The 27408-nt window shown below is 39.6% G+C and overlaps 1 protein-coding gene across 25 annotated transcripts in view; it reads left to right on the top strand.

The window, feature by feature from the left end:
* nrxn1a (neurexin 1a) overlaps positions 1 to 27408 on the top strand; it is a 775979-nt gene that overhangs the window by 722807 nt on the left and 25764 nt on the right. For 15 of the 25 annotated variants that reach the window (XM_061910433.1, XM_061910444.1, XM_061910438.1 and 12 more), the window contains one exon: positions 10658 to 10745. In XM_061910433.1, the coding sequence (XP_061766417.1) occupies positions 10658 to 10745 (88 nt within the window). The remainder of the gene's footprint in view (positions 1 to 10657; positions 10746 to 27408) is intronic. The other 10 variants (XM_061910435.1, XM_061910446.1, XM_061910447.1 and 7 more) reach the window with 1 other exon arrangement.

Raw genomic sequence — 27408 nt, forward strand, 5'->3', positions numbered from 1 at the left:
CACAGGAAAAAAGCAAAAAACTCAAAATAAGTCAAAGCGTGATGTGACAGGTCGTGACAGAACACCTACTTTGTGACAAGCTATAGTGATGCTGTCAGGCTTGGACTACGATTGAGTGTGCTCCCTCGACGCAGAGGGAATATGGGACGAGCCAGGCGTGAATTAAGGTACATGATGTTTTATTGGGATTCTAAATACAAAAATAAACAAACCAAGGGCGCTCACAAAGAGGTACAAAACTTGACTACAAAAATACAATCAGGAAAACAAAACAACTGCTCGATGGCATGATAGACAATGAACTAACTCAAACTTGCACTGTGGCAAAACTATGAATAACTAACACAAAAAAAAACTTACTGTGACAGGGGCAAGGGGCATGGATTGCAAGGTAATTGAGGGTGCGTGAAAGCATGAAGCAGAATGTAAATAGCAGCTATTATGATTAGAAACAGGTGTGGGACTGATGGCTGGGCGTGACTTGGAGACCAGGTGGAAACTAATGGGTTACTATGGAAAAACAAAACCAGGAAGTGTAAAACGGGAAACAAGAGTCCAAAAACAAAAACATAACATGACAAAACAAGATCCATAGGTGTGACAGATGCATGCTTGGTTATGGTTTGAATTTATATCCAACAATTGCAAGAACGACTTTTTACTGTCAATATCAGTTGCCGAGTTAATTTTTTTTATGTTCTCTGCGAGTGGTGTGCCTTTGGCTTTTTTCAATGAAAAAAATGTGCCTCGGCTCAAAAAAGGTTGAAAAACACTTGTCTAAAGCAGTGTTTTTATACCTTTTTTGAGCCATTCACATTTTTTCCGTTGAAAAAATCCGGAGGCAAACCACCAGCAGAAATCCTTAAAAAACAAAACTCAGTTGACAGTAAAAAGTCGTCACAATTGTTGAATATGAATTCAAACCATAACCAAGCATGCATCACTATAGCTCTAATCTCAAAGTAGGTGTACTGTCACGACCTGTCACATCACACAGTGACTTATTTTGAGTTTTTTGCTATTTTCCTGTGTGTAGTGTTTTGGTTCTTGTCTTGCGCTCCTATTTTGGTGGCATTTTCCTGTAGCAGTGTCATTTCGTCCTTTGAGTGATGTTTCCCACATTTACTTTGTTTTAGCAATCAAGAATATTTCAGTTGTTTTTCATCATTCTTTGTGGGGACATTGTTGATTGTCATGTCATGTTTGGATGTACATTGTGGACGCTGTCTTTACTCCACAGTAAGTCTTTGCTGTCGTCCAGCATTCTTTTTTTGTTTATTTAGTAGCCAGTTCAGTTTTAGTTTTGTTCTGCAGAGCCTTCCCTAAGCTTCAATGCCTTTTCTTAGGGGCACTCACCTTTTGTTTGTTTTTGGTTTAAGCATTAGACACTTTTTTACCTAAACACTGCCTACCGCTGTTTCCGACATCTATGAAGCAATTAGCTACCTGCTGCCACCTACTGATATGAAAGAGTATAACATAGTTACTCTGCTGAGCTTTAAACAGCACCGATACCCAACAACAAAACATAATTTGCAGACTATAATTACTGGTTTGTAAAAAATATTTTTTACCCAAATAGGTGAAATTAGATAATCTTCCACGGCACACCAGAGCATACTTGCCAAACTTGAGACCTCCGAATTCGGGAGATGGTGGGGTGGGGTTGGAGGGGGCGGTGTTTGGTGGTAGCGGGGGTGCATATTGTAGCATCCCAGAAGAGTTAGTGCTGCAAGGTATTCAGGACATTTGTTCTGTTTTGTTTTTATGTTGTGTTACAGTGCGGATGTTCTTCCGTAATGTGTTTGTCATTCTTGTTTGGTGTGGGTTCACAGTGTGGCATGTATTTGTAACAGTGTTAAAGTTGATTATATGGCCACCCTCAGTGTGACCTGTATGGCTGTTGATCAACTATGCATTCACTTGTATGTGTGTAAAAGCTGCATATGTTACGTGACTGGGCAGTTAGTATGGAGGAAAAACGGACGTGACGACAGGTTGTAGAGGACTCTAAAGGCAGTGCCTTTAAGGTACGCCCCCAATATTGTTGTCTGGGTGGAAATCGGGAGAAATTCGGGAGAATGGTTGCCCCGGGAGATTTTCGGGAGGGGCACTGAAATTCGGGAGTCTCCCGGGAAAATCGGGAGGGTTGGCAAGTATCTTTTACTTAGTAGCCAGTTCAGTTTTAGTTTCTTTCTGCATAGCCTCCCCTCAGCTTCAATGCCTTTTCTTAGGGGCACTCACCTTTTGTTTATATTTGGTTTAAGCCAGGGGGTCGGTAACCTTTTTGGTTGAGGGAGCCATGACAGCCAAATATTTAAAAATGTATTTCCGTGAGAGCCATATAATATTTTTTTAACACTGAATACAACTAAATGCGTGCATTTTTAAGTACGACCAACATTTTTTGAGTCAAGTAAGTCTCTTATTCTTTTTAATGACATTGTTATTGTGAAGCTAACCAATAATAAATAAAATACTTGTTACCCTTAATGCGACTTCTTGAACAGGTGTGGTAGAAAAACAGATGGATGGATTAAAATGCATGAGAATGTTTTGTATTTTGAACGTTATTTTTAACAATGTGATTACCAGCGGAATTATTCATTACTTATTGTGTTAAGCAATGTCTGTTAAGATTTATCTGAGAGCCAGATGGAGTCATTAAAAGAACCACATCTGGCTCTAGAGCCATAGGTTCCCTACCCCTGGTTTAAGCATTAGACACCTTTTTACCTGCATGCTGCCCCCCGCTGTTTCCGACATCTACAAAGCAATTAGCTACCTGCTGCCACCTATTGATATAAAAGAGTATAACATAGTTACTCTGCCGAGCTGTAGAGGACACCGACACTCAACAACAAGACTATAATTACTGATTTGCAAAAAATACGTCTAACCCAAGTAGGTGACATGAGATTATCTCCCACGGCACACCAGACTGTATCTCACGGCACACTTGTGTGCCGCGGCACAGTGGTTGAAAAACACTGGTCCAAAGAATACCTCTAATGCCCTATGCAGCATAAAGTTGGACACATTTAGTAAGCAATTGTACTACAGCATGCTGCAGAATCACAAAGTCACCTTTTTTAATACGTTGCAAAAATGCTGACTATGATTTTGAGAGGACATGCAAAGGGTCGGTTGAGGTGCCTCGTTAGGAGGACTTTTATCAATCCTTAGATATGCAAAACCAAAATGACAAAGAGAAGTCAGGTTGGAATGTCAAAGTTCACGCCACCTTGATGGCTCAGTGGAGGTCGACTGATAACCTTGTGTTAGTACAGTTTTCGTTATCCGCAATATCCCCCCGACACCTAAATTATCTCACATGACAATGTACTTAGAGACTGTGAAAATGCTCATGCATTTTGCATGAATGCTAAAAGCAGGTTTCTCTCCACAGAATGGCTTTCTCTTCTAGTTTGTGTGCGTTACGTATTCCCAACTGTCTCCCCGGGCTTTCTCGCCACATCCCACTGGAGTGTGCTCTCGGCTCCTATGAGCAGAAGCAGATAAATGAGCTACTCTCCAGGTTCCACCATGGCTTCAGCACTTTACTGCTGGAATAATGATGCTTCGCAAGCCCAGAATCCTTGCTTTTAGTGCTTTAGAAGTACATTGTTTGTATGAGCCCCCTCTCTCCTGTGTGAATTATGCTCCTTATACTGGAAAAAAAAATAGAGTCACTGTTCTGAGCTAATTAACACTTCACAGAATACCTGGGAAAAAGTTATAAAAATATAACATTAAAATCCACAACCCTTTGTGGTGCCAAACTAGTATTCTGTTTTGTTTTATTTAAAATACCTTCCTCACTAAAGGTTTTTTTTTAAGAATTTGATTCTCTTTCCAGGCTGGTAAGCTTCCCACTATTTGTCATCTCTGTGGTAAGCCACAAAAAAATCCCCCACATGGGGACAGCATGAATTGGTAATATCGGGGGCTCTCTAGGTCATGACCGCATCAAAATGTTGACCTACACTCTAATCCTGCTTGGGTGAGGCTTGTCACTTGTGAATTTATTGAAGGGGATATGTATTGCCTTACTGCGATGAGGTGGCGGCTTGTCCAGGGTGTACCCCGCCTTCCGCCCGATTGTAACTGAGATAGGCACCAGCGCCCACCGCGACCCCAAAGGGAATAAGCGGTAGAAAATGGATGGATGGATGTATTGCCTTATACTTTTTTTACCCTATTGTATAGTACAACATGTAGGTCAAGTAATGTCCTTGTAAAGCCAAGAGAGGTGTGTAAGTAAATAAAAGTGTACAATATGTTCTCCCATTTGAAAACAATATTTGATATAGAAAATCAAAATTGGTATGTAACACAATAGGTGAGGCAGGTTTATTTATAGAGCACAATTCGTACACAAAGTAATTCAAAGTGCTTTCTGGAAAATGACTAGGAGGTAAATTAAAAGTTAAATGATCATAAAAATCAAAATAATATCATAAAATATAATCAATATAATTAATAGAGTTTAGATAAAATACTTTCAGATGTCATGCATCACCTGGATCAGTGGTTCTCAAATGGGGGTACGCGTACCCCTGGGGGTACTTGAAGGTATGCAAAGGGGTACGTGAGATTTTTTTGAAATATTCTAAAAATAGCAACAATTCAAAAATCCTTTGTAAATAAGTTTATTGAATAATACTTCAACAAAATATGAATGTAAGTTCATAAACTGTGAAAATAAATGCAACAATGTGTTGACAGCTAGATTTTTTTTGTGGACATGTTCCATAAATATTGATGTTAAAGATTTCTTTTTTTGTGAAGAAATTTTTAGAATTAAGTTGATGAATCCAGAAGGATCTCTATTACAATCCCCAAAGAGGGCACTTTAAGTTGATGATTACTTCTATGTGTAGAAATCTTTATTTATAATTGAATCACTTGTTTATTTTTCAACAAGTTTTTAGTTATTTTGATATCTTTTTTTCCAAATAGTTCAATAAGGACCACTACAAATGAACAATATTTTGCACTGTTATACAATTTAATAAATCAGAAACTGATTTTTTTTCAACCAAAAATGCTTTGCTCTGATTAGGGGGTACTTGAATCAAAAAAATGTTCACAGGGGGTACATCACTGAAAAAAGGTTGAGAACCACTGACCTAGATTTCAACTATACTTAGTACCGTGATACTAATCATATTCCGTACTATACCGCCTCTGAAAAGTAAATAAACGCAATTGGTGGATCTACACCTAAAATCCACTATTAGGTGTACTACTTGGTATCTTCTTTATTTATTTTTTTTAATGTTGTAATATGTTAAATAAATGATAAATGGGTTGTACTTGTATAGCGCTTTTCTACCTTCAAGGTACTCAAAGCGCTTTGACACTACTTCCACATTCACACACACATTCACACACTGATGGAGGGAGCTGCCATGCAAGGCGCCAACCAGCACCCATCAGGAGCAAGGGTGAAGTGTCTTGCTCAGGACACAACTGACGTGACGAGGTTGGTACTAGGTGGGAATTGAACCAGGGACCCTCGGGTTGCGCACGGCCACTCTACCACTGCGCCACGCCGCATCAAAATAATATGTCTATAAACTCAGGATATATGTCCCAGGACACATGAGGACTTTGAATATGACCAATGTATGATCCTGTAACGACTTAGTATCGGATGGATACCCAAATTTGTGGTATCATCCAAAACTAATGTAAAGCATCAAACACCAAAAGAATAAGTGATTATTACATTTTAACAGAAGTGTAGATAGAATATTTCAAAAGGGAAAGTATTCAGATATTAACAGTAAATGAACAAATAGATTAATAATTCATTTTCTACCACTTGTCCTTATTAATTTTGACAAAATAGTAGAACAGAAAATGACACAATATGTTACTGCATACATCAGCAGCTAAATTAGGAGCGTTTGTTTGTTTACTTACTACTAAAAGACAAGTTGTCTTGTATGTTTAGTATTTTATTTTAGGACACATTTCTAATAAGAAACATATGTTTAATGTACCGTAATATGTTTTGTAGAAAATAATGCCTAAAATGAATTTTTTTTGTCACTCCCTTTATTTAGAAAAGTACCAAAAAGTACCAAAATAATGTTGGTACCGATACCAAAATATTGGTATCAGGCCAACACTAATACTGACCCAAATATGAGACAACACTAAATGCAAGTCATCATTTTTCAAGGGCCATTTTAAAAAAAAAGACAAACACTGGACTAAAATAATTATTAAACATGCCCATGATGATTCTCCCATATTGTTGGTTGTGTTCGTGAGTGACAGGATGAAAAGCTCCGACTTGCTTGGGAAGAAGTCCTTACTGGTTTGCGTTTATAAAACGAGTATAACACATGTCGTCAGACATTTTTTTGCGAAAAAATATGTTGTTTCACTCAGGTCAATGCCAGAAGATACAGTGAACCAGTGGTGATGTAATGGTAAACATTTTTCATGTGAGAGGGCATGGGTGTGTTCTAGAAGGACATCCGGCCTAAAAAAAACACCAAAACCATTCATGCGATTGACTTGTAGAAACTCCTGACATGGAAAAGCAGAGAGTGGAAAAAGAAAACACTTAATACACAGTGAAACCCTCAAAGTCCAGCGCAATTCGAAATTTGCATATTTCCAAACAGATATTCCCATAGGAAATAGCGATTTAGCTCACTCCAGACAAAAAATATTTATCATCTTTAAAGGCCTACTGAAATTAGATTTTCTTTTTTAAACGGGGATAGCAGGTCCATTCTATGTGTCATACTTGATCATTTCGCGATATTGCCATATTTTTGCTGAAAGGATTTAGTAGAGAACATCGACGATAAAGTTCGCAAGGGTGAGGGCTCTTCACGTCCTCACATTGTTTTTAATGGGAGCCTCCAGCATCAAGAGCTATTCGGACCGAGAAAACGACAATTTCCCCAATAATTTGAGTGAGGATGAAAGATTCATGGATGATGATATTGATAGCGAAGGACTAGAAAAAAAATTAAAATAAATAAGCAAAGTTTAAAAAAAAAAGGCGATTGCATTGGGACGGATTCATATGTTTTTAGACACATTTATTAAGATAATTCTAGGAAATCCCTTATCCTTCTATTGTGTTGCTAGTGTTTTAGTGAGATTAAATAGTACCTGATAGTCGGAGGGGTGTGTCCACGGGTGTCTTGAGGCCAGTGTCTGAGGGAAGTCGACGGCAGATACAAGGACGGCGAAAACTCCACAGATCTCCGGTAAGACGCGACTTATTTCCACAATTTTCTCACCTAAACCTGCCTGTTGATAAGTGGTCGGGAACCATGTTCGCTTGACCGCTCTGATCCATAGTAAAGCTTCACCTCCGGGAATTTTAAACAAGGAATCACCATGTGTTTGTGTGGCTAAAGGCTAAAGCTTCCCGACTCCATCTTTCTACTTTGACTTCTCAATTATTAATTGAATAAATTGCAAAAGATTCAGCAACACAGATGTCCAGAATACCGTTTAATCGCGCGATGAAAGAGACGACTTTTAGCCGCAAGTGGTGCTGCGCTAATATTTCCTGACAGTCCGTGAAGTCACGCGCACGCGTCATCATTCCGCGACGTTTTCAACAAGAAACTCCGCGGGAAATTTAAAATTGCAATTTTGTAAACTAAACCGGCCGTATTGGCATGTGTTGCAATGTTAATATTTCATCATTGATGTATAAACTATCAGACTGCATGGTCGGTAGTAGTGGGTTTCGGTAAGCCTTTAAAGGTGATGTTAGCAGGAAAATTGGAATATACATGTAGAAAGTTTTTATAATATTAAAAAAAAACTCAAATGATGTCAAATCACTCAACATAATGTCAAGGAACAGAATCAGAATCAGTAATGTTTCATTAATCCCCGAGTGGAAATTAAGATTTTCAGCACAATCCCATTCATGAGCAGACAAACATTACAGGGAGACAGAACAGGATCGCTGACGGGTCTGGCAACTTCCAGTGGCCCTTTTAAAAAAAAAAAGGTGAGAAACAGGTAAACACTGGGGTGGCGGGGTTCAGTCTAAGACTGGGCCCCTGGAGAGGGGGTCCTTCTGGAGTCATAAATACTGCATCGATGTGAGTTTGTAACATTGAGGTGGATTTTTCCGGAAAATGGAGTGCTCGTGTATGCTATCTGTGTTGGCCCCGCGGTGAGGTGGCGATTTGTCCGGAGTGTGTCCTGCCTTCTGCCCGAGTGCAGCCGGCCTAGAAAAGGGATAAACGGTAGAAAATAAATGGTTTGAAATTGTTGGCTTTTGAAATTGGAAGTTTTCACTCTACTTGTATTGTGAAGGTATAGTCAAGTAACTACAAACCCCGTTTCCATATGAATTTGGAAATTGTGTTATGTAAATATGAACGGAATACAATGAGCTGCAAATCCTTTTCAACCCATATTCAGTTGAATGCACAACATAGACAAGATATTTGATGTTCAAACTCATAAACTTTATTTTATTTTTTTGCAAACAATTAACTTAGAATTTCATGGCTGCAACACGTGCCAAAGTAGTTGGGAAAGGGCATGTTCACCACTGTGTTACATCACATTTTCTTTTAACAGCACTCAATAAACGTTTGGGAACTGAGGAAACTAATTGTTGAAGCTTTGAAAGTAGAATTCTTTACCATTCTTGCTTGATGTACAGCTTAAGTTGTCGTATTTTACGCTTCATAATGCGCCACACTTTTTCGATGGGACACATGTCTGGACTGCAGGCGGGCCAGGAAAGTACCCGCACTCTATTACTACGAATCCACGTTGTTGTAACACGTGGCTTGGCATTGTTTTGCTGAAATAAGCAGGGGCGTCGATGATAACGTTGCTTGGATGACAACATATGCAGCTCCAAAACCTGTATGGACCATTCAGCATTAATGATGCCTTCACAGATGTGTAAGTTACCCATGCCTTGGGCACTAATGCACCCTCACACCATCACAGATGCTGGCTTTTGAACTTTGCGCCTATAACAATCCGGATGGTTATTTTCCTCTTTGTTCCGTAGGACACCACGTCCACAGTTTCCAAATATAATTTGAAATGTGGACTCGTCAGACCACAGAACACTTTTCCACTTTGCATCAGTCCATCTTAGATGAGCTCGGGCCCAGCTAAGCCGGCGCCGTTCCTGGGTGTTGATGATAAATGGCTTTCGCTTTGCATAGTAGAGTTTTAACTTGCACTTACAGATGTAGCGACCAACCGTAGTTACTGAAAGTGGTTTTGTGAAGTGTTCTTGAGCCCATGTGGTGATATCCTTCACACACTGATTTCGGTTTTTGATGCAGTACCGCCTGAGGGGTCAAAGGTTCGTAATATCATCGCTTACGTGCAGTGATTTCTCCAGATTCTCTCAACCTTTTGATGATTTTACGGACCGTCGATGGTAAAATCCCTAAATTCCTTGCAATGGCTCGTTGAGAAATGTTGTTCTAAAACTGTTCGACAATTTGCCTACAAATTGGTGACCCTTGCCCCATCTTTGTTTGTGAATGACTTAGCATTTCATGAAAGATGTTTTTATACCCAATCATGGCCCCAACTTGCTCCCAATTAGCCTGCACACCTGTGGGATGTTCCAAATAAGTGTTTGATGAGCATTCCTCAACTTTATTAGTATTTATTGCCGCCTTGCCCAACTTCTTTGTCGCGTGTTGCTGGCGTCAAATTCTAAAGTTAATGATTATTTGCAAAAAAAAAACATGTTTATCATCTTGAACATCAAATATGTTGTCTTTGTAGCATATTCAACTGAATACGGGTTGAAAATGATTTGCAAATCATTGTATTCCGTTTATATTTACATCTAACACAATTTCCCAACTCATATGGAAACGGGGTTTTTACTTCCACACCTGTTGTGAAGTTCACGTCATCAAAAAGCTCACGGTGTAGTGATTTAACCAAGGTGGCAGTTTCCCTTGTCTTGAAAGTTACTCTGATGGAAGGTGAGTGAGGGCATATTGATTCCATGATCCCCTAAATGTCTTCCAGTGAATGTAGCGTGTCACCATCTCATGCCAGCCAAAACAAATCACAAGTCAGGAGTGATGGATGTGGCACTCTTGGATCAGACGGCTATGCCATCTGGCTAGCAGACACCGTACATCAGCAAATTGCATTTAGATATAGACCAGCTTTTCCGGGCCTCACCAGCAACTGCTCTTCGTCCCATCTCCCATCGTGGATTTCATAGATCCGTTCCAGGTTTAATAAGTAAAGATTATGCTCATGTGAACTCCAAATGTCTAAATAATGCAATGGAATCAGATTACGTGCATCCAAACAGATGTTAAACAACATGACGTCTTTAATTTCCCCGACACGAGTCAATACTAATCCAACTTGCAAACATTGTGTAGAGCAGCACTGGTAACCAAGTCCTTCTTTATGACAGCTGAGATCTAGTTAGTTTGCCCCTGCCATGAAGCTTATTTTATGCTTGAAGTTTGTCAGTAAGATTATGTAAAAATGACTCAAGCATTTCCTGTCCAGATAAAGATTATAGATCCAGGATTGTTAGTTTTTTTTTCTCAGATTTGCAAGCAAGTTTTGCCTGAAATTTGATGACGAATCCACACGTGGTTTGTAGTAGTTCTTAGAATCTCACTGAACTGTGTTTGTCTTTCTGCAGACCACTGAGGACCTGCTCGTGGCATCTGCCGAGTGTCCGAGCGATGACGAGGACATCGATCCCTGTGAGCCGAGCTCAGGTGGGTTAGGTTAGTCATCTCTTTTTATTCTATTTCTTCATGGCTGTGTCAGTTTGGTCCTGTCTTCTGTAGTGCATCTCTACGGATAACGCGCAGAAGCAATACAATCGGAGTTTGACGGTCCTCTAAAACCGTATTGACCCCGGATACAAGATGTTATATTTATATTTATTTTCAGTCATCTGAGCTTTTCTTCTTGCTCCTCATGCCCACCAGTGATATGGAGAGATGCAGTCCTCACACAGACCCTCTTGAAAGAGTATCAAGGCTGGGTAAATTAGCAAACAAAGGGCCGTGTTATCCTGGCTGTTATTTAAATGTCATTGGCTGGAACATCCACTTCATGAGCAGTATCAAATATTCTGACCTTATCAAGAGAATAATGCTCAGTAGGTGCAAATTTACCAATAGGATTAAAGGACTCTTATTATGCGAAACCAACCCTTTTCTTTTTTTACCTTTTTGGCAATTTGTTTGTGTATTTGGGGTCCCATAAAGTCCCGAAAATTTGCATCCAAACCATTGAGGCATGGCAGAGATATTACCTCTTTCCATGTAAGCCGTTTGAAATTTGAGACGTTAGTGACGTATTTTGCTTTAGTGAATTATATTTACATAGCGCTTTTTTCTCTAGTGACTCAAAGCGCTTTACATAGTGAAACCCAATTTCTAAGTTACATTTAAACCAGTGTGGGTGGCACTGGGAGCAGGTGGATAAAGTGTCTTGCCCAAGGACACAACGGCAGTGACTACAATAGCAGAAGCAGGAATCGAACCTGCAACCCTTAAGTTGCTGGCACGGCCACTCTACCAACCGAGCTATACCTTTAGGTGTGTCAGTGGTCCATGTCTCCATATATCAATCAATCAATCAAAGTGTATTTATATAGCCCTTAATCACAAGTGTCTCAAAGGACTGCACCTACTCAGTGGCCTAGTGGTTAGAGCAGGGGTGTCAAACTCAAATACAGAGTGGGCCAAAATTTAAAACGGAACAAAGCCGCAGGCCAAGGTTGAAGAAATTAACCTTTTAATAGGGACCCAAACAAGTTTTGCATTGAATATTGAACAAGTAAGGCTTATATAACTTTATAGTGACATGCAAAGTCGAGTTTCAAAATATCCATCCATCCATCCATCCATTTTCTACCGCTTGTCCCTTCTGGGGTCGCTGGAGCCTATTACAGCTGCATTCAGGCGGAAGGCAGTGTACACCATGGACAATTCACGACCTCATCACAGGGCCAAAACAGAGAGACAGACAACATTCACACTCACGTTCACACACTAGGGCCAATTTAGTGTTGCCAATCAACCTATCAAAAATAATAAAAAAAATAGCAATGGCATATCAAATAAAATTTAAATAAAAATTGGGGGAGGGGGGGGTTTGGTTTGTGGCGTCCCAGAAGAGTTAGTGCTGCAAGGGATTCTGGGTATTACGTGTGTTACGGTGCAGATGTTCTCCCGAAATGTGTTAGTCATTCTTGTTTGGTGTGGCTTCACAGTGTGGCGCATATTTGTAACAGTGTTAAAGTCGTTTATATGGCCACCCTCAGTGTGACCTGTATGGCTGTTGACCAAGTATGCCTTGCATTCACTCGTGTGTGTTAAAGCCGCATACATTATGTGATTGGGCTGGCACATTGTTTGTATGGCGGAAAAGCAGATGTGATGACAGGTTGTAGAAGATGTTAAAGGCAATGCCTTTGAGGCTCGCCCCCAATATTGATGTCCGGGGGAAAATCGGGAGAAATTCGGGAGAATGGTTGCCCCGGGAGATTTTCAGGAGGGGCAGTGAAATTCGTGAGTCTCTCGGGTAAATCGTGAGGGTTGGCAAATGCGTTGTTACAGCGGCACCGCCCCTGTATAATACTGGCGGGCCAGCTCTGATCTTAATTTGATATTACCTCAAGGGCCAAATGAAATTACACGGCGGGCCACATTTGGCCTGCGGGCCAGAGTTTGACACCCATGGGTTGGAGTGTCCGCCCTGAGATCGGTAGGTTGTGAGTTCAAACCCTGGCCGAGTCATACCAAAGACTATAAAAATGGGACTCATTACCTCCCTGCTTGGCACTCAGCATCAAGGGTTGGAATTGGGGGTTAAATCACCAAAAATTATTCCCCGGTGTGGCACCGCTGCTGCCCACTGCTCCCCTCACCTCTCAGGAGGTGATCAAGGATGATGGGTCAAAAGCAGAGAATAATTTTGCCACACCAAGACAGTGTGTGACAATCATTGGTACTAACTTTAACTTAACAAGCCACAACGACATCCTCAGCTCAGATCCCACATTAGGGCAAGAAAAAAACTCAACCCAATGGGATACTATGAGAAATCTTGGAGGGGACCGGAGATGTGAGGTACCTCCCCCTGGGCGACCGGTGCAATAGACGTCGAGTCATCTCTGGTTATTTAATAACGTCTCTACGCAGGAGAGGGTGGCGAAGCAAAAAAATAGATGGCAGATCAACTGGCCTAAAAGGGGGGTCCATTTAAAGGCTAGCATATACAAATGAACTTTAAGATGGGGATAGATAGATAGATAGATAGATAGATAGATAGATAGATAGATAGATAGATAGATAGTACTTTATTGATTCCTTCAGGAGAGTTCCCTAAGGAAAATTAAAATTCCAGCAGCTGTGTACAGAGTTGAGATCAATTTAAAAAGTAAATAATGGGGGGTGTAAATGGAAACAAAATAGAAAAATATTACAATAAGAATAAAAATAAAAAGCAACCATGGGAATAAAAATATAACAGTAAAATAAGAATATAACAAGACAAAGTAGGCAGTAGTGACCATTTTATGAAAAAGTATTGCACTGTTATTTTTTTGCACCCCCTGTCATCCTAGTACCCCTTGCCCCCCTCCCCAGAGAGGAGTTGAAAAGTCTAATGGTGTGTGGGACAAAGGAGTTTTTTAGTCCTGCACTTGGGATGAAGCAGTCTAGCGCTTAACAGGCTCCTCTGGTTACTGATAATGGTACGCAGAGGGTGACTGGCATCATCCAGGATGCTCACTAGTTTGTCTACAGTCCTCTTCTGTGCCACCGTCACCAGTGAGTCCAGTTTTATTCCGATTGTAGAACCGGCCCACCTAATCAGTTTTTCCAGTCTGGTGCTGTCCTTCTTAGATGTACTGCCCCCCCAGCACACTACGATGTTGAACAGAACACTGGCAACCACATACTGGTAGTACATCCACAGGAGTTTTTTAAATTCTTCCACTGAGGTATCATTTCTAACTGTTTCCGGTAGGGCATTCCAGAGTACTGGAGCCCGAATAGAAAACGCTCCATGGCCCGCAGACTTTTTTTGGGCTCTGGAAATCACTGATAAGCCGGGGTTTTTGGATTCCTTGCCGGGACATATGGTACGATACAATCAGCAAGATAGGATGGAGCGAGAACGTTAAGTATGTTATACGTAAGTAGTAAAACCTTACTAGGGTTTACCCGTAGAGCTTTGCGCAAGTCCGCCTTTTTTATCCAGTTGTTGTTCGAAGTTGTAGTCCAGGGGTAGGGAACCTATGGGTGTAGAGTCAGATGTGGCTCTTTTGATGACTGCACCTGGCTCTCAGATAAATCTTTGCTGACATTGCTTAACACGATAAGTAATAATGAATTCCGCTGGTAATCACAATGTTAAAAATAACGTTCAAAACATAAAACATTCTCATGCATTTTCATCCATCCATCCGGTTTCTACCACACCTGTTCAAGAAGTCGCATTAATGGTAAGAAGTAGTTTATTTTTTTTGTTGGTTAGCCTCAGAATAACAATGTTATTAAAAAGGATAAGAGACTTATTATACTTATTATAAATTTTGGTCTTTCTTAAAAATGCACGCATTTAGTTCTATTCAGTCTTTCAAAAATATATTTTATGGCTCTCACGGAAATACTTTTAAAAATATTTGGCTTGTATGGCTTTCTCAGCCAAAAAGGTTCCCGACCCCTGTTGTAGTCAATGAGTTTCCTTCTTTTTCTATCCTCTTGTGGTGCGGTAAATGTGTACTAAATTCCTCCGCTGCATTTCTAATAAAAAGAAGGGTAAGGTTTTAACATATTTCAGTAGACTGTATATGGAAGCGGTAAAAACTACAACATGGCTGACAGGGTGGAGACACAGTAGAAGGGGACTTCGGCAGACCGCCCACAAAATAGGCCATTCTGTCAGAAAGCGGGTTACGGATTGTCTGTAAAACAAAATCTATGCAAACATGTTGAACAAAGCACCAACGTTACATGATATGGTGACCACAAGGAAGTGTTTTTTGGCCTCTTTTAAGGTAAAGGTATGACAATATGATACCACGGAAATGTGAATATTAAATATATTGTCAACCGGGCACCTTTCTGGCAACTATGACTATAAATTATCATACAGTACTAAGATCTTGTTTTACATCAACCTGTACAGCTTTCCTCCTGCATTTAGTGTAAATAACCGCTGCTCCTTCCATTGCCTTCAGACTGTTGTTACTGCTCTGAAAAGCCATTAAAAGCTGTTCTTGGCCACCATCCATTGTGAAGTAATCCTATTGGGAGCAATTCCTTTGAACGACTTGAACAAATTTCACACATAACAAAAACTATGCAAGTGTTTTTCATGTGACCTAAGGTTAATATCGTAATGTACTTAAAACCGCACACCTATTCATCTTAATTACTTTGGATTATTTGTCGGTGCAAAAGTGCTACACAGTAATGATCAGATCCACCTGTATGGTGTTGTTTTAGATGGTCACTTGTGCTTGTAATTAAACTCTGCAAATTGCATGGGGAATTAATCATGCTGTTTCTCATGCATAGTGGATCAGCAATTGACTTAGTTGCAGTAAAAAAAAACCCGGCAAGAACGAAATAGCTTTTCCTAACCCCCCGATCAACACAAACTTCAAGGAAAGATTTATTTATCTGACAATGTCTTTTTATCAGCTTGCGATTCTACCAAACTTTAATCTCTTACCTTTGCCATTCTAGGAAAGGAATTAAACCGAAACCCATGAATAGATGGATTTTAAAAGGCTTTCTGAAGTGATGGGAAGAAGGGGAAACAATTATGTTGGCCTCCACTCCATCCAGAATTGGTATTGATCAGTGTTAGCCTAGGTCAACAAACCACCACTAACTTAATCTCCACCTAACATGTTCACTGTTCTAGTCTGAGTAATGTGGCCTTCTACCAGTAGAAATAGCAACCAGTCCTTATGCTCTCATACTGCGCATAAAAGGGACAACCCCTTTGAGGAACATCTCATCAGGTACTTCCAACGCACATCTGCTTTGTCTGTCAAATACCACACACAAGAGATTGGTCTACTTTGTGATTCAAACATTTTTTTAACAAGGGCATCTGCCAAAATGTCAGTCATAAATCATGCACACACCCAGAGTGCACTTGGTGATTTGACATTGGCATTATTGGCCTAACTGTCCTGTATCCTAAGTATTGCTTCCTGTAAGAAGAATTGACACACTTGGAAAATATTTTTTAGACAAAAAAAATACAATAACTAATTACTTGCTTTAATATCAATGAAATCACTATCTGGGACAAAACAGTATTTTTTCATTGTTGTTCTACAGTTGACTCCATTGATCCCCGCTGCCTATATTTGAACCGTATCTAATCAGGTCAAAAGTACCATTCAGATTTTTTCCAAATCCAATCCCAGGCCTATAAAACGATCAGGTCAATTTAATCCGACCAATACGCAATCGAAAGGTGACAATTATGTCAAAACTCTCAGCCAAAACAGACAGGAGCAGAAGACAGTCAGTGGCACAAAGAAGTGATTACAATATAAATATATATATATATATATATATATATATATATATATATATATATATATATATATATATATATATATATATATATATATATATATATATAGAGATAGATAGATAGATAGATAGATAGATAGATAGATAGATAGATAGATGGATAGATGGATATAACTTTATTTATTCCTTCAGGAGAGTCCCTTCAGGAAAATTAACATTTTCAGCACAATCCCATCCCATTCAAGATCAGATAAACATTACAGGGAGACAGAACAGGATCGCTGACGGGTCTGCCAACTTCCGGCGCGCCTTACAAAAAAGGTGAGATACAGGTAAACGGGGGGGGGGGGATAAAAGATTAAAATAAAATAAAATAAAACAAATCTGTCTAAGCCTGGGCCTCTGGAGAGGGGGTCCAGACTGAGGCAATTATATGCAATTATATATATATAGTAGGACTTACATCAATGTACCACAGCTTGGCCACCTTACCCATGCATTCCTCAGTTCAGATGTTGCAACAAGAGCCCCGCAAACTATCATAGCTAAAATTCATGCCCTCTGAACTAAGAAATGTTGACTCTAGTTGCACAAACTCATTGAAAAAAATAGCATGCTAACAATAAAACTCTAACAGTTAACAAGTGTTACATACCAAGTTCTGTGACTGTAGTATAAACAGTTGTAAAATTAGCTCACAGGATTGACGCAACACCAATCGAGGCCCGGTTTACATCTGTGAAAACAGGGCACCGCATGAGATGTCATGTGTTGTGCGCATTCGTGTCATTTCAAGAACATGCTCCATTCATGAGGTATGCATTGAAGTTCCATATTTCTTTGGTAACGGGAATGACAACATCAAAAGATCTGATTGAACAAAAAACACGAATTGGGCATCATACCCTGCAGTGTGAACATCTCGAGTATTTGCGAGTGATAAGAAGAAAAGCTCTGACTTGATGGCAAGTTGTTTGGCATCGCTCATTGGTATAATACATGAAATAACCCAGCCATCATTTTCCAGACCTTTTTTTGCTAAGGAAAATATATCCTGTCATTGTTGGGTTACTATGATAGTTTGTTTGCACACATTTTCTTATTCCTTGATTGGTAAGCACAACTACAAAAACTGTTTGGTAGAACAAACCTTTTGTCACAGCTATTCGGGACCATTCATTGTTTCATAAAATTACCTTTCCAATTGTAATTAAAACGCTGGTATAGGCAGCATCATTGCTACTATTGTGGAGTGCCACCCTTATGTACAAACTTGTGGTTTACTTAGTTTTCAATACTGTAGAATCAAAACAAAACCTCGCTCAGTTGTCATTTGTTGAATTAGTCAAAGATAACGGTATGGCTATATGGATTTCCAAGCTTACGATACAATACCAACTCAAAAGGACCGATGCTCTCAAGTATGATACCACACCTTTGCCTCCCAATTGATGTATGGAGAAAGTTAAAGGCCTACTGAAACCCACTACTACCGACCACGCAGTCTGATAGTTTATATATCAATGATGAAATATTAACATTGCAACACATGCCAATACGGCCTTTTTAGTTTACTAAATTGCAATTTTAAATTTCCCGCGAAGTGTCCTGTTGAAAACGTCGCGGAATGCTGACGTGTACGCGTGACGTCACGGACTGTTAGGAAATATTAGCGCTGCGCACACACACTGCTAAAAGTTGTCTGCTTTAACCGCATAATTACACAGTATTTTGGACATCTGTGTTGCTGAATCTTTGGCAATTCGTTAAATTAATAATGGAGAAGTCAAAGTAGAAAGATGGAGTTGGGAAGCTTTAGCCTTTAGCCACACAAACACACGGTGATTCCTTGTTTAAAATTCCCGGAGGTGAAACTTTACTATGGATCAGAGCGGTCAAGCGAACATAGATCCCGACCATATGTCAACCAGCAGTTTTCGGTGCGAAAATTGTGGTAAAAAGTCGCCACTTACCGGAGATCAGCTGAGCTTGTGCCGTCCGTACAGCTGCCGTCGACTTCCATCAGACACTGGCCTTAAGACACCCGTGGATACACCCTTCGGACTATCAGGTACTATTAAATGCCTACTGAAATGAGATTTTCTTATTTAAACGGGGATAGCAGGTCCATTTTATGTGTCATACTTGATCATTTCGCGATATTGCCATATTTTTGCTGAAAGGAATTAAGTAGAGAACATCCACGATAAAGTTCGCAACTGTCGGTGTTAAGAGAAAAGCCCTGCCTCTACCGGAAGTCGCAGACGATGACGTCACTCGTTGAGGGCTCCTCACATCCTCACATTGTTTTTAATGGGAGCCTCCAACAAAAAGTGCTATTTGGACCGAGAAAACGACAATTTCCCCAATAATTTGAGCGAGGATGAAAGATTTGTGTTTGAGGATATTGATAGCAACGGACTAGAAACAAAACAACGCGATTGCATTGGGACGGATTCCGATGTTTTTAGACACATTTACTAGGATAATTCTGGGAAATCCCATATCTTTCTATTGTGTTGCTAGTGTTTTAGTGAGTTTAATATTACCTGACAGTCGGAAGTGTGTCCACGGGTGTCTTGACGCGCAGTGTCTCAGGGAAGTCGACGGCAGCTTCATGGACGGCCCAAGCTCAGCTTTTCTCCAGTAAGAAGCGACTTTTTAACCACAATCTTCTCACCGAAACCTGCTGGTTGACATTTGGTCTGGATTCATGTTCGCTGTGATCCATAGTAAATTTTCACCTCCGGGAATTTTAAACAAGGAATCACCTTGTGTTTGTGTGGCTAAAGGCTAAAGCTTCCCAACTCCATCTTTCTACTGTGACTTCTCCAATATTAATTGAACTAATTGCAAAAGATTCAGCAACACAGTTCTCCAAAATACTGTGTAATTATGCCGTTAAAGCAGACGATATTTAGCTGTGTGTGTGTGCAGCGCTCATACTTCCTAAAAATGCGTGACGTCTTGCGTACACGTCATCACTACACTATGTTTTCAAGACAAAACTCCTGGCACATTTCAAATTGTAATTTAGTAAACTAAAAAAGCCGTATTGGCATGTGTTGCAATGTTAATATTTCATCATTTGATATATAAACTATCAGACTGCGTGGTGGGTAGTAGTGGGTTTCAGTAGGCCTTTAAACTCACTAAAACACTAGCAACACAATAGAAAGATAAGGGATTTCCCAGAATTATCCTAGTAAATGTGTCTAAACACATCTGAATCCGTCTTAGTACAATCTCGTTTTTTTTAACTAGATATTTTTTTTTTTTTTTTCTAGTCCGTTTCTATCAATATCCTCAAACACGAAGCTTTCATCCTTGCTCAAATTAATGGGGAAATTGTCGTTTTCTCGGTCCGAATATCACTTTTTGTTGGAGGCTCCCATTAAGGATGTGAGGTGCCATCAACGGGTGACGTCATCGTCTGCGACTTCCGGTAAAGGCAGGGCTTTTCTGTTAGCGACCAAAAGTTGCGAACTTTATCGTCGATGTTCTCTACTAAATCCTTTCAGCAAAAATATGGCAATATCGCGAAATGATCAAGTATGACACATAGAATAGACCTGCTATCTCCGTTTAAATAAGAAAATCTCATTTCAGTAGGCCTTTAATGCAGGTGCTTAAGTGACCCCCAAAGAAAACTTTCTGTGGCCCAAGGTCATCATCATTTTACATACAACTGTCTTCCCTCCGCCAGTAACCGAGGGACACCAATTAGTTAAATGGACTCCCTTTTTTTCCACTAACATGCCAAAAACGTAAAAAGCCAGCGGGGCAGGAGAAGCTTATCACTGACTAAGCCCTCTGCGATTTGATCATACTGCAGCAAATTGAATGCGTCTCCTGGTTGAGAAATCCACATCGGAATACTAACACACTGTAAAAGGAGGCTTATCTGGCCTATTTGGGAGAGAAGGCATAGGTAAAGTAGTAGAGATCAATAATAAAACCATAAACTCAAATTCTATGTGCTTCTTTGCCAATGCAGACAAGAATAATATTGCCCTAATTGTTAGTGAAGAAAGAACACCTCCCATGCACAACACGAGAAAAGAGAAAGAAGCCCTTTTCCCCTTGAGGTTTTATCTTCTAAACTCTTATGCAGAGATTTATGCAGCTTTCCACGTATCATAAATAATCCCCTCATGTCCTTATTCTCAGCTGCAGTGCTGCTAAGGAATGGCCATTGGCAGGTTGAGGTTAATCATGTCCACTTTCCTCTTCTCTTTCTCGCCACTTGTCTACAAGCACTCTGCTACAACTACTAATGTGGTTGACATTTGTTTTAATAGATAGCATTTCAGGAAAGGGAAACAACATACAGTATCTCACAAAAGCGAAGCACCCTGCCCATTTCAGCAACCGTTTTTATTGCAGTGTCATGTCAAGGGCCAATACTGCACTATAGAAATTAAATTGGAGTTTTACAGTAGTCTGTATACAGCCTGTACAGCAGTATAGTTTTACTATCCACTGAAAAGACAACTCAACACGCAGCCATCATTGTCTAAATCAGGGGCCGCCAACCTTTTTGAAACCAAGAGCTACTTCTCGGGTACTGATTAATGCGAAGGGCTACCAGTTTGATACACACTTGAATAAATTGCCAGAAATAGCCAATTTGCTCAAATTACCTTTAACTCTATGTTATTATTAATAAATAATGATATTTATCTTTGTGGAAACACTGATCATCTTAATGATTTCTCTCAATTAATATATATAGAAAAAGATAAATACCCCCCCCCCCTTCCCCCAAAAAAGGGTATTTCTGTCTTCCATTCTGTCGTACATTTTTTTTTCCTTCTACGGAAGGTTTTTTATAGAGAATAAATGATGAAAACACTCAATTGAACAGTTAAAAAGAGGAGAAAACATGAAAAAAAGGAAAATACAATTTTGAAACATAGTTTACCTTCAATTTCGACTCTTTAACATTTGAAATTCAACCGAAAAAAAGAAGAGAAAAACTAGCTAATTCGAATATTTTTAAAAAAATTAAAAAAATAAATTATGGAGCATCATTAGAAATTTTTCCTGATTAAGATTATTTTTTTGAATTTTGATGACATGTTTTAAATAGGTTAAAATCCACTCTGCACTTTGTTAGAATACATAACAAATTGGACCAAGCTATATGTCTAACAAAGACAAATCATTATTTCTTCTAGATTTTCCAGAACAAACATTTTAAAAGAAATTCAAAAGACTTTGAAATAAGATTTAAATTTGATTCTACAGATTTTCTAGATTTGCCAGAATATTTTTTTTTAATTTTAATCATAATAACTTTGAAGAAATATTTCACAAACATTCTTTGTCGGAAAAACAGAAGCTAAAATGAAGAATTCAATTAAAATGTATTGATTATTCTTTACAATAAAAAAAAATACTAGAATATTGATTTAAATTGTCAGGAAAGAAGAGGAAGGAATTTAAAAGGCAAAAAAGTATATGTCTTTAAAAATCCTAAAATAATTTTTAAGGTTGTATTTTTTCTCTAAAATTGTCTTTGTGAAAGTTATAAGAAGCAAAGTAAAAAAATAAATGAATTTATTCAAACAAGTGAAGACCAAGTCTTTAAAATATTTTTTGGTATTTTCAAATTCTATTTGAGTTTTGTCTCTCTTAGAATTAATAATTTCGAGTAAAGCGAGACTAGCTTGCTAGTAAATAAATAACATTTAAAAAATAGAGGTAGCTCACTGGTAAGTGCTGCTATTTGAGCTATTTTTAGAACAGGCCAGCGGGCCACTCATCTGGTCCTTACGGGCTACCTGGTGCCCGTGGGCACCGCGTTGGTGACCTCTGGTCTAAATATCGAGCGACATAGGTGATTCGAATGATGATTGTGTCCTCGGGTGGTAATATTATGGTCTGGAGCTGCTGGAACTTCAGAGCTGACATGAATTGCAGCATATACAGTCATGGTCAAAAGTTTAAATACACTTGGAAAGAACATAATTTCATGGCTGTCTTCAGTTTCCAATCATTTCTACGACTGTTATTTTTTGGTGATAGAGTGATTGGAGCACATTGGTCACAAAAAAACATTCATGAAGTTTGGTTCTTTTATGAATTTGTAATGGGTTTACTGAAAATGTGACCAAATCTGATGGGTCAAAAGTATAAATACAGGAATGTTAATATTTGGTTACACGTCAATAAGGCGCTTTTGGTAGCAATCCACAAGCTTCTGGCAAGCTTGTAGTTGAATTGTTGACCACTCCTCTTGACAAAATTGATGCAGTTCAGCTAAATGTGTTGGTTTTCAAACATGGACTTGTTTCTTCAGCATTGTCCACACATTTAAGTCAGGACTTTGGGAGAGCCATTCCAACACCTTAATTATAGGCAAATTTAGCAATTCCTTTACCACTTTTGATGTGTGTTCGGTGTCATTGTCCTGTTGGAACACCCAGCTGCGCCCAAGATGCTGATGATTTTAGGTTGTCCTGAAGAATTTGGAGGTAATCCTCCTTTTTCATTGTCCCATTTACTCTCTGTAAAGCACCAGTTCCATTGGCAGCAAAACAGGCCCAGAGTATAATACTACCACCACCATACTTGACGGTAGGTTTGGTGTTCCTGGGATTAAAGGCCTCACCTTTTCTCCTCCAAACATATTGCTAGGAATTGTTGCCAAACAGATACATTTTTGTTTCATCTGACCAAATAACTTTCCTCCAGAAGGTCTTATCTCTGTCCATGTGATGTCAATTGAAACACAGACTGAGCTGTTTGGCTCATGTATGTGCTCCAATCACTCGATCACAAAAAAATAAGAGTTGGAGAAATGATTGGAAACTCAAGACAGCCATGATATTATGTTCTTTACAAGTGTATGTAAACTTTTGACCACGACTGTACATGTTTATTCTGAAACAGAGCATGATATCCTCTTTCGGAAATGTCACCAACTTGTTAAAGGTTCCCAAAAAACACACCTTCACGATGACGAGTGCTTTGCTGAGGAAGCTGAAGGTGATGGAATATCTAAGTTAGTGACCAGCGATGGCATCATGGAGGAGTGGAAGAGTATTCCAGTAACAAGCCGTCATTTCGGGTGAATGCCCCCAGGTCCATGCCCGAGAGGATAAAGGCTGTGCGAGATAATAATGGTGCTCACTAAATATTCAAACTTTTGCCACAATTATAGGTGACATGTAAACTGTGCGATCATGTGTACACGTGTGTTGACAGCGGATTTGTCAATGATGGCTGTGTTGATTTATTTTCAAGAGACCGAACCTTGACAGCATCAAATTGTACTCTGACAACTACTCAATCCGAGTTTAATTTCTACAGTACTTTCCCTAGAGAAGATATAATCAAAAATGGTTGCTGAAATGTAAGTGGTGTACACTTTGGTGAGATACTGTACTGGTGTAGACTAATACATCAAGTGACAGATGACGACAAGTCAGCTGCGTTGACGTTACAACATTGTTTTTTCAAAGTAGCTTTATTTCAGACAGTCTTGTGTGCAATTTTGGTATTTTTCCCAGCATTTTTTTCATTGAGGATTATGCCATCCCAAGCTTCATCCTGTGTGTTCTGAAAGAAAACAGGATTTCACACTCACTGTCAGGCTTTCTCTTTGCTGATCCCCCCCCATATTTATATTTTCAATTATTTTCTTTTTTTTTTTAAACACTTATCCTTAGGATGTGCTGACGTTTATGCTTACACAATATGTCCGTTTATAAATCTAAATAGGGCACAGAAGACTTTGCTTATCTATGATAATATGCACAGCCAAAGGTGACATTAATGTTAAATTCACATTTAAACTAATGAGGGATACGGCTATTGGTTCACTATATATATATATATATATATATATATATATATATATATATATATATATATATATATATATATATATATATATATATATATATGTATATATATATATATATATATATGTATATGTGTATGTATATATATATGTATGTATATGTGTATGTATATATATATATGTATGTATATGTATATGTATATATATATGTATATATATGTAAATGTATATATATATATATGTATGTATATATATATATAGAGAGAGAGAGCGATAGATAGATATATGTGTATATATATATATATATATATATATATGTATATATATACATGTATATATATGTGTATATATATATACATGTATTTATATATATACATATATATACATATATATATATATATATACACATCAACTGAAATATTGCAAGCCTTTTATTATTTTAATATTGCTGATTATGGCATACAGCTTAAGAAAACAAAAAAATCCTATCTCAAAATATTAGAATATTTCCTCAGACCAAGTAAAATAAAAGATTTGTAAGAGCAAAACAAAATCAAACATTTGAAAATGTCATTCAGTACTTCGTTGGGAATCCTTTTGCACGGATTACTGCCTCAATGCGGCGTGGCATGGAGGCAATCAGCATGTGGCATTGCTGAGGTGTTATGGATGCCCAGGATGCTTCAATAGCGGCCTTTAGTTCATTTTCATATTCGTATTTCAGCTTCTTCTTCACAGTACCCCACAAATTCTCTATGGGGTTCAGGTTAGGGGAGTGGGCAGGCCAATTGAGGACAGTAATGCCACGGTCAGTACACCATATACTGGTGGTTTTGGCACTGTGGACAGGTGCCAGATCATGTTGGAAAATGAAATCATCATCTCCATAGAGCTTTACAACAGATGGAAGCATGTAATTGTAACCGACTTCCTGCCGTCCTCGTGTGGGTTGCGGAGACACCTGACACACGACGCATCATAGCAGCACTGATTTATTGTTTCAACAAATATATTATCACTTGGCCCTTTGGTCGCGTCACTTTTCAGTGTGCTCCTTCGGCTCGTCTGCTGCCGCTGCACGCCTTTCGGCGTCCGGGGCTTGCGTCCGCTGCGGGGGTGCGTCATCGCTCTCGTGGTTTGGGTTGTCGTGCTTCTGGTCTGCTGCCCGATGTTTCCTCCTCCGTGCTGCCCTTTGGTCGTTCCTCCCTCGCCCTTTTTATATTCTGACAGCAGATAGACAGATCGTGAGCCGGTGTGTAGTATACGCACCTGTACTAGATTGCCGCTGCAGCGTCGCTCCGCGTGCGTCACGCCTCCTCCTGCCGCCGCATGCCCCGCCTCCCGGCCTCCAGGTGGGCCCGCGCTGCTGCTTTCCGCCCGTTGTCGGCCCGTCGGCGGTGTCTCTCCACATACCTCCCCCATCAGTTCGAGGCCGGGCTCCAGTCCGGCCGAGCGTGCCCCCCCCCCCTGTTTCCTTACTGGAGCGGGAAAAGAATTGCTGTGGTCCTCTGACTTCTTTACCTTTCTTTTCTTTGTCTTTTGTGAGTCTTTCCTTGTCCTCTTCTTGCATTTCTCCAAGAATGTCTGGAGCTTTTCTCCACTCTTCTACTTTCTCAATTTCCTCCTCTTCTTTTCCATCTTCATCATTTTCCAGCAATTCTTCAATTATTTCTTCTATTTCAATTTCTTGAGTTACTTCTTCTCGTTCAAGTTTTGCTTTGTCTTCTTCCTTTTCTTGCATTTCTCCAAGACTTTTTCTCTCGATTTCTTCCTTTTCTTGTTCGTCTTCATCACTTTCCAGCAATTCTTCAATTATTTGTTCTATTTCAATTTCTTGAGTTACTTCTTCTCGTTTAAGTTTTTCTTTGTCTTTGTCTTCATCTTCCTTTTCTTGCATTTTTACAATAACTTTTTCTTCAATTCCCTTGAGGTACCTCGACTTTGTCTTCCTCTTCGATTTCTCCTTCATCTTCATTGTCTTCATCTTCATCTTCTTCCAGAATTTCTTCAATTATTTCTTCTTCTTTCTCAATTTCTTGAGTTTCAAATTCTTCTTCTTTAACTTCTTTATTTTTAACTTCCTTTTCATCTTCAATTGCTTCATTTTTATCATCTTCATAATATTGTAGAATTTCTTCAATTGTTTCTTTTTCTTCATCATTTTCTTGGACTTCATCTTCTTTAACTTCTTTTCCATCATTATCAACTTCTTCTTTAACATAAATTTTATCATTATGTATGTATGTAACTTCACCATTAAAGTAAATTTCATCTTCAACAAAAATGTCCTCCTTATAAATTTCTTCATCCTCTTTTTTACCGTAATCTTCAACAAAAGTCTCTTCCATATACCCTTCTTCAGGGCAGCACTCGTCCTCCTTCCTTTTGGCCGACAGCTCGCCTCCCAGGTAGATGGCCTCGACACCAGCTTTCCTGGCTTCTTCTTTTGTCGTTTCCAACAATGCAAGCATCATCTGGGTTTCCTGACGTTTCTTTTCGAGCAGCCTGGTGTAACTTGCTACGAGAGCCCAGATGACGCCGTCATCCTCCGCTTCTTCAGGTCTTCCTCGGTTGGGCGCCACTGTAACGGACTTCCTGCCGTCCTCGTGTGGGTTACGGAGACACCTGACACACGACGCATCATAGCAGCACTGATTTATTGTTTCAACAAATATATTTTCACTTGGCCCTTTGGTCGCGTCACTTTTCAGTGTGCTCCTTCGGCTCGTCTGCTGCCGCTGCACGCCTTTCGGCGTCCGGGGCTTGCGTCCGCTGCGGGGGGTGCGTCATCGCTCTCGTGGTTTGAGTTGTCGTGCTTTTGGTCTGCTGGCCGATGTTTCCTCCTTCGTGCTGCCCCTTGCTCGTTCCTCCCTCGCCCTTTTTATATTCTGACAGCAGACAGACAGATCGTGAGCCGGTGTGTAGTATACGCACCTGTACTAGATTGCCGCTGCAGCGTCGCTCCGCGTGCGTCACGCCTCCTCCTGCCGCCGCATGCCCCAGGTGGGGCCGCGCTGCTGCTTTCCGCCCGTTGTCGGCCCGTCGGCAGTGTCTCTCCAC

The sequence above is a fragment of the Nerophis ophidion genome, linkage group LG09 (genome assembly GCF_033978795.1).
Source record: "Nerophis ophidion isolate RoL-2023_Sa linkage group LG09, RoL_Noph_v1.0, whole genome shotgun sequence".
In the NCBI taxonomy this organism is placed as follows: domain Eukaryota; kingdom Metazoa; phylum Chordata; class Actinopteri; order Syngnathiformes; family Syngnathidae; genus Nerophis; species Nerophis ophidion.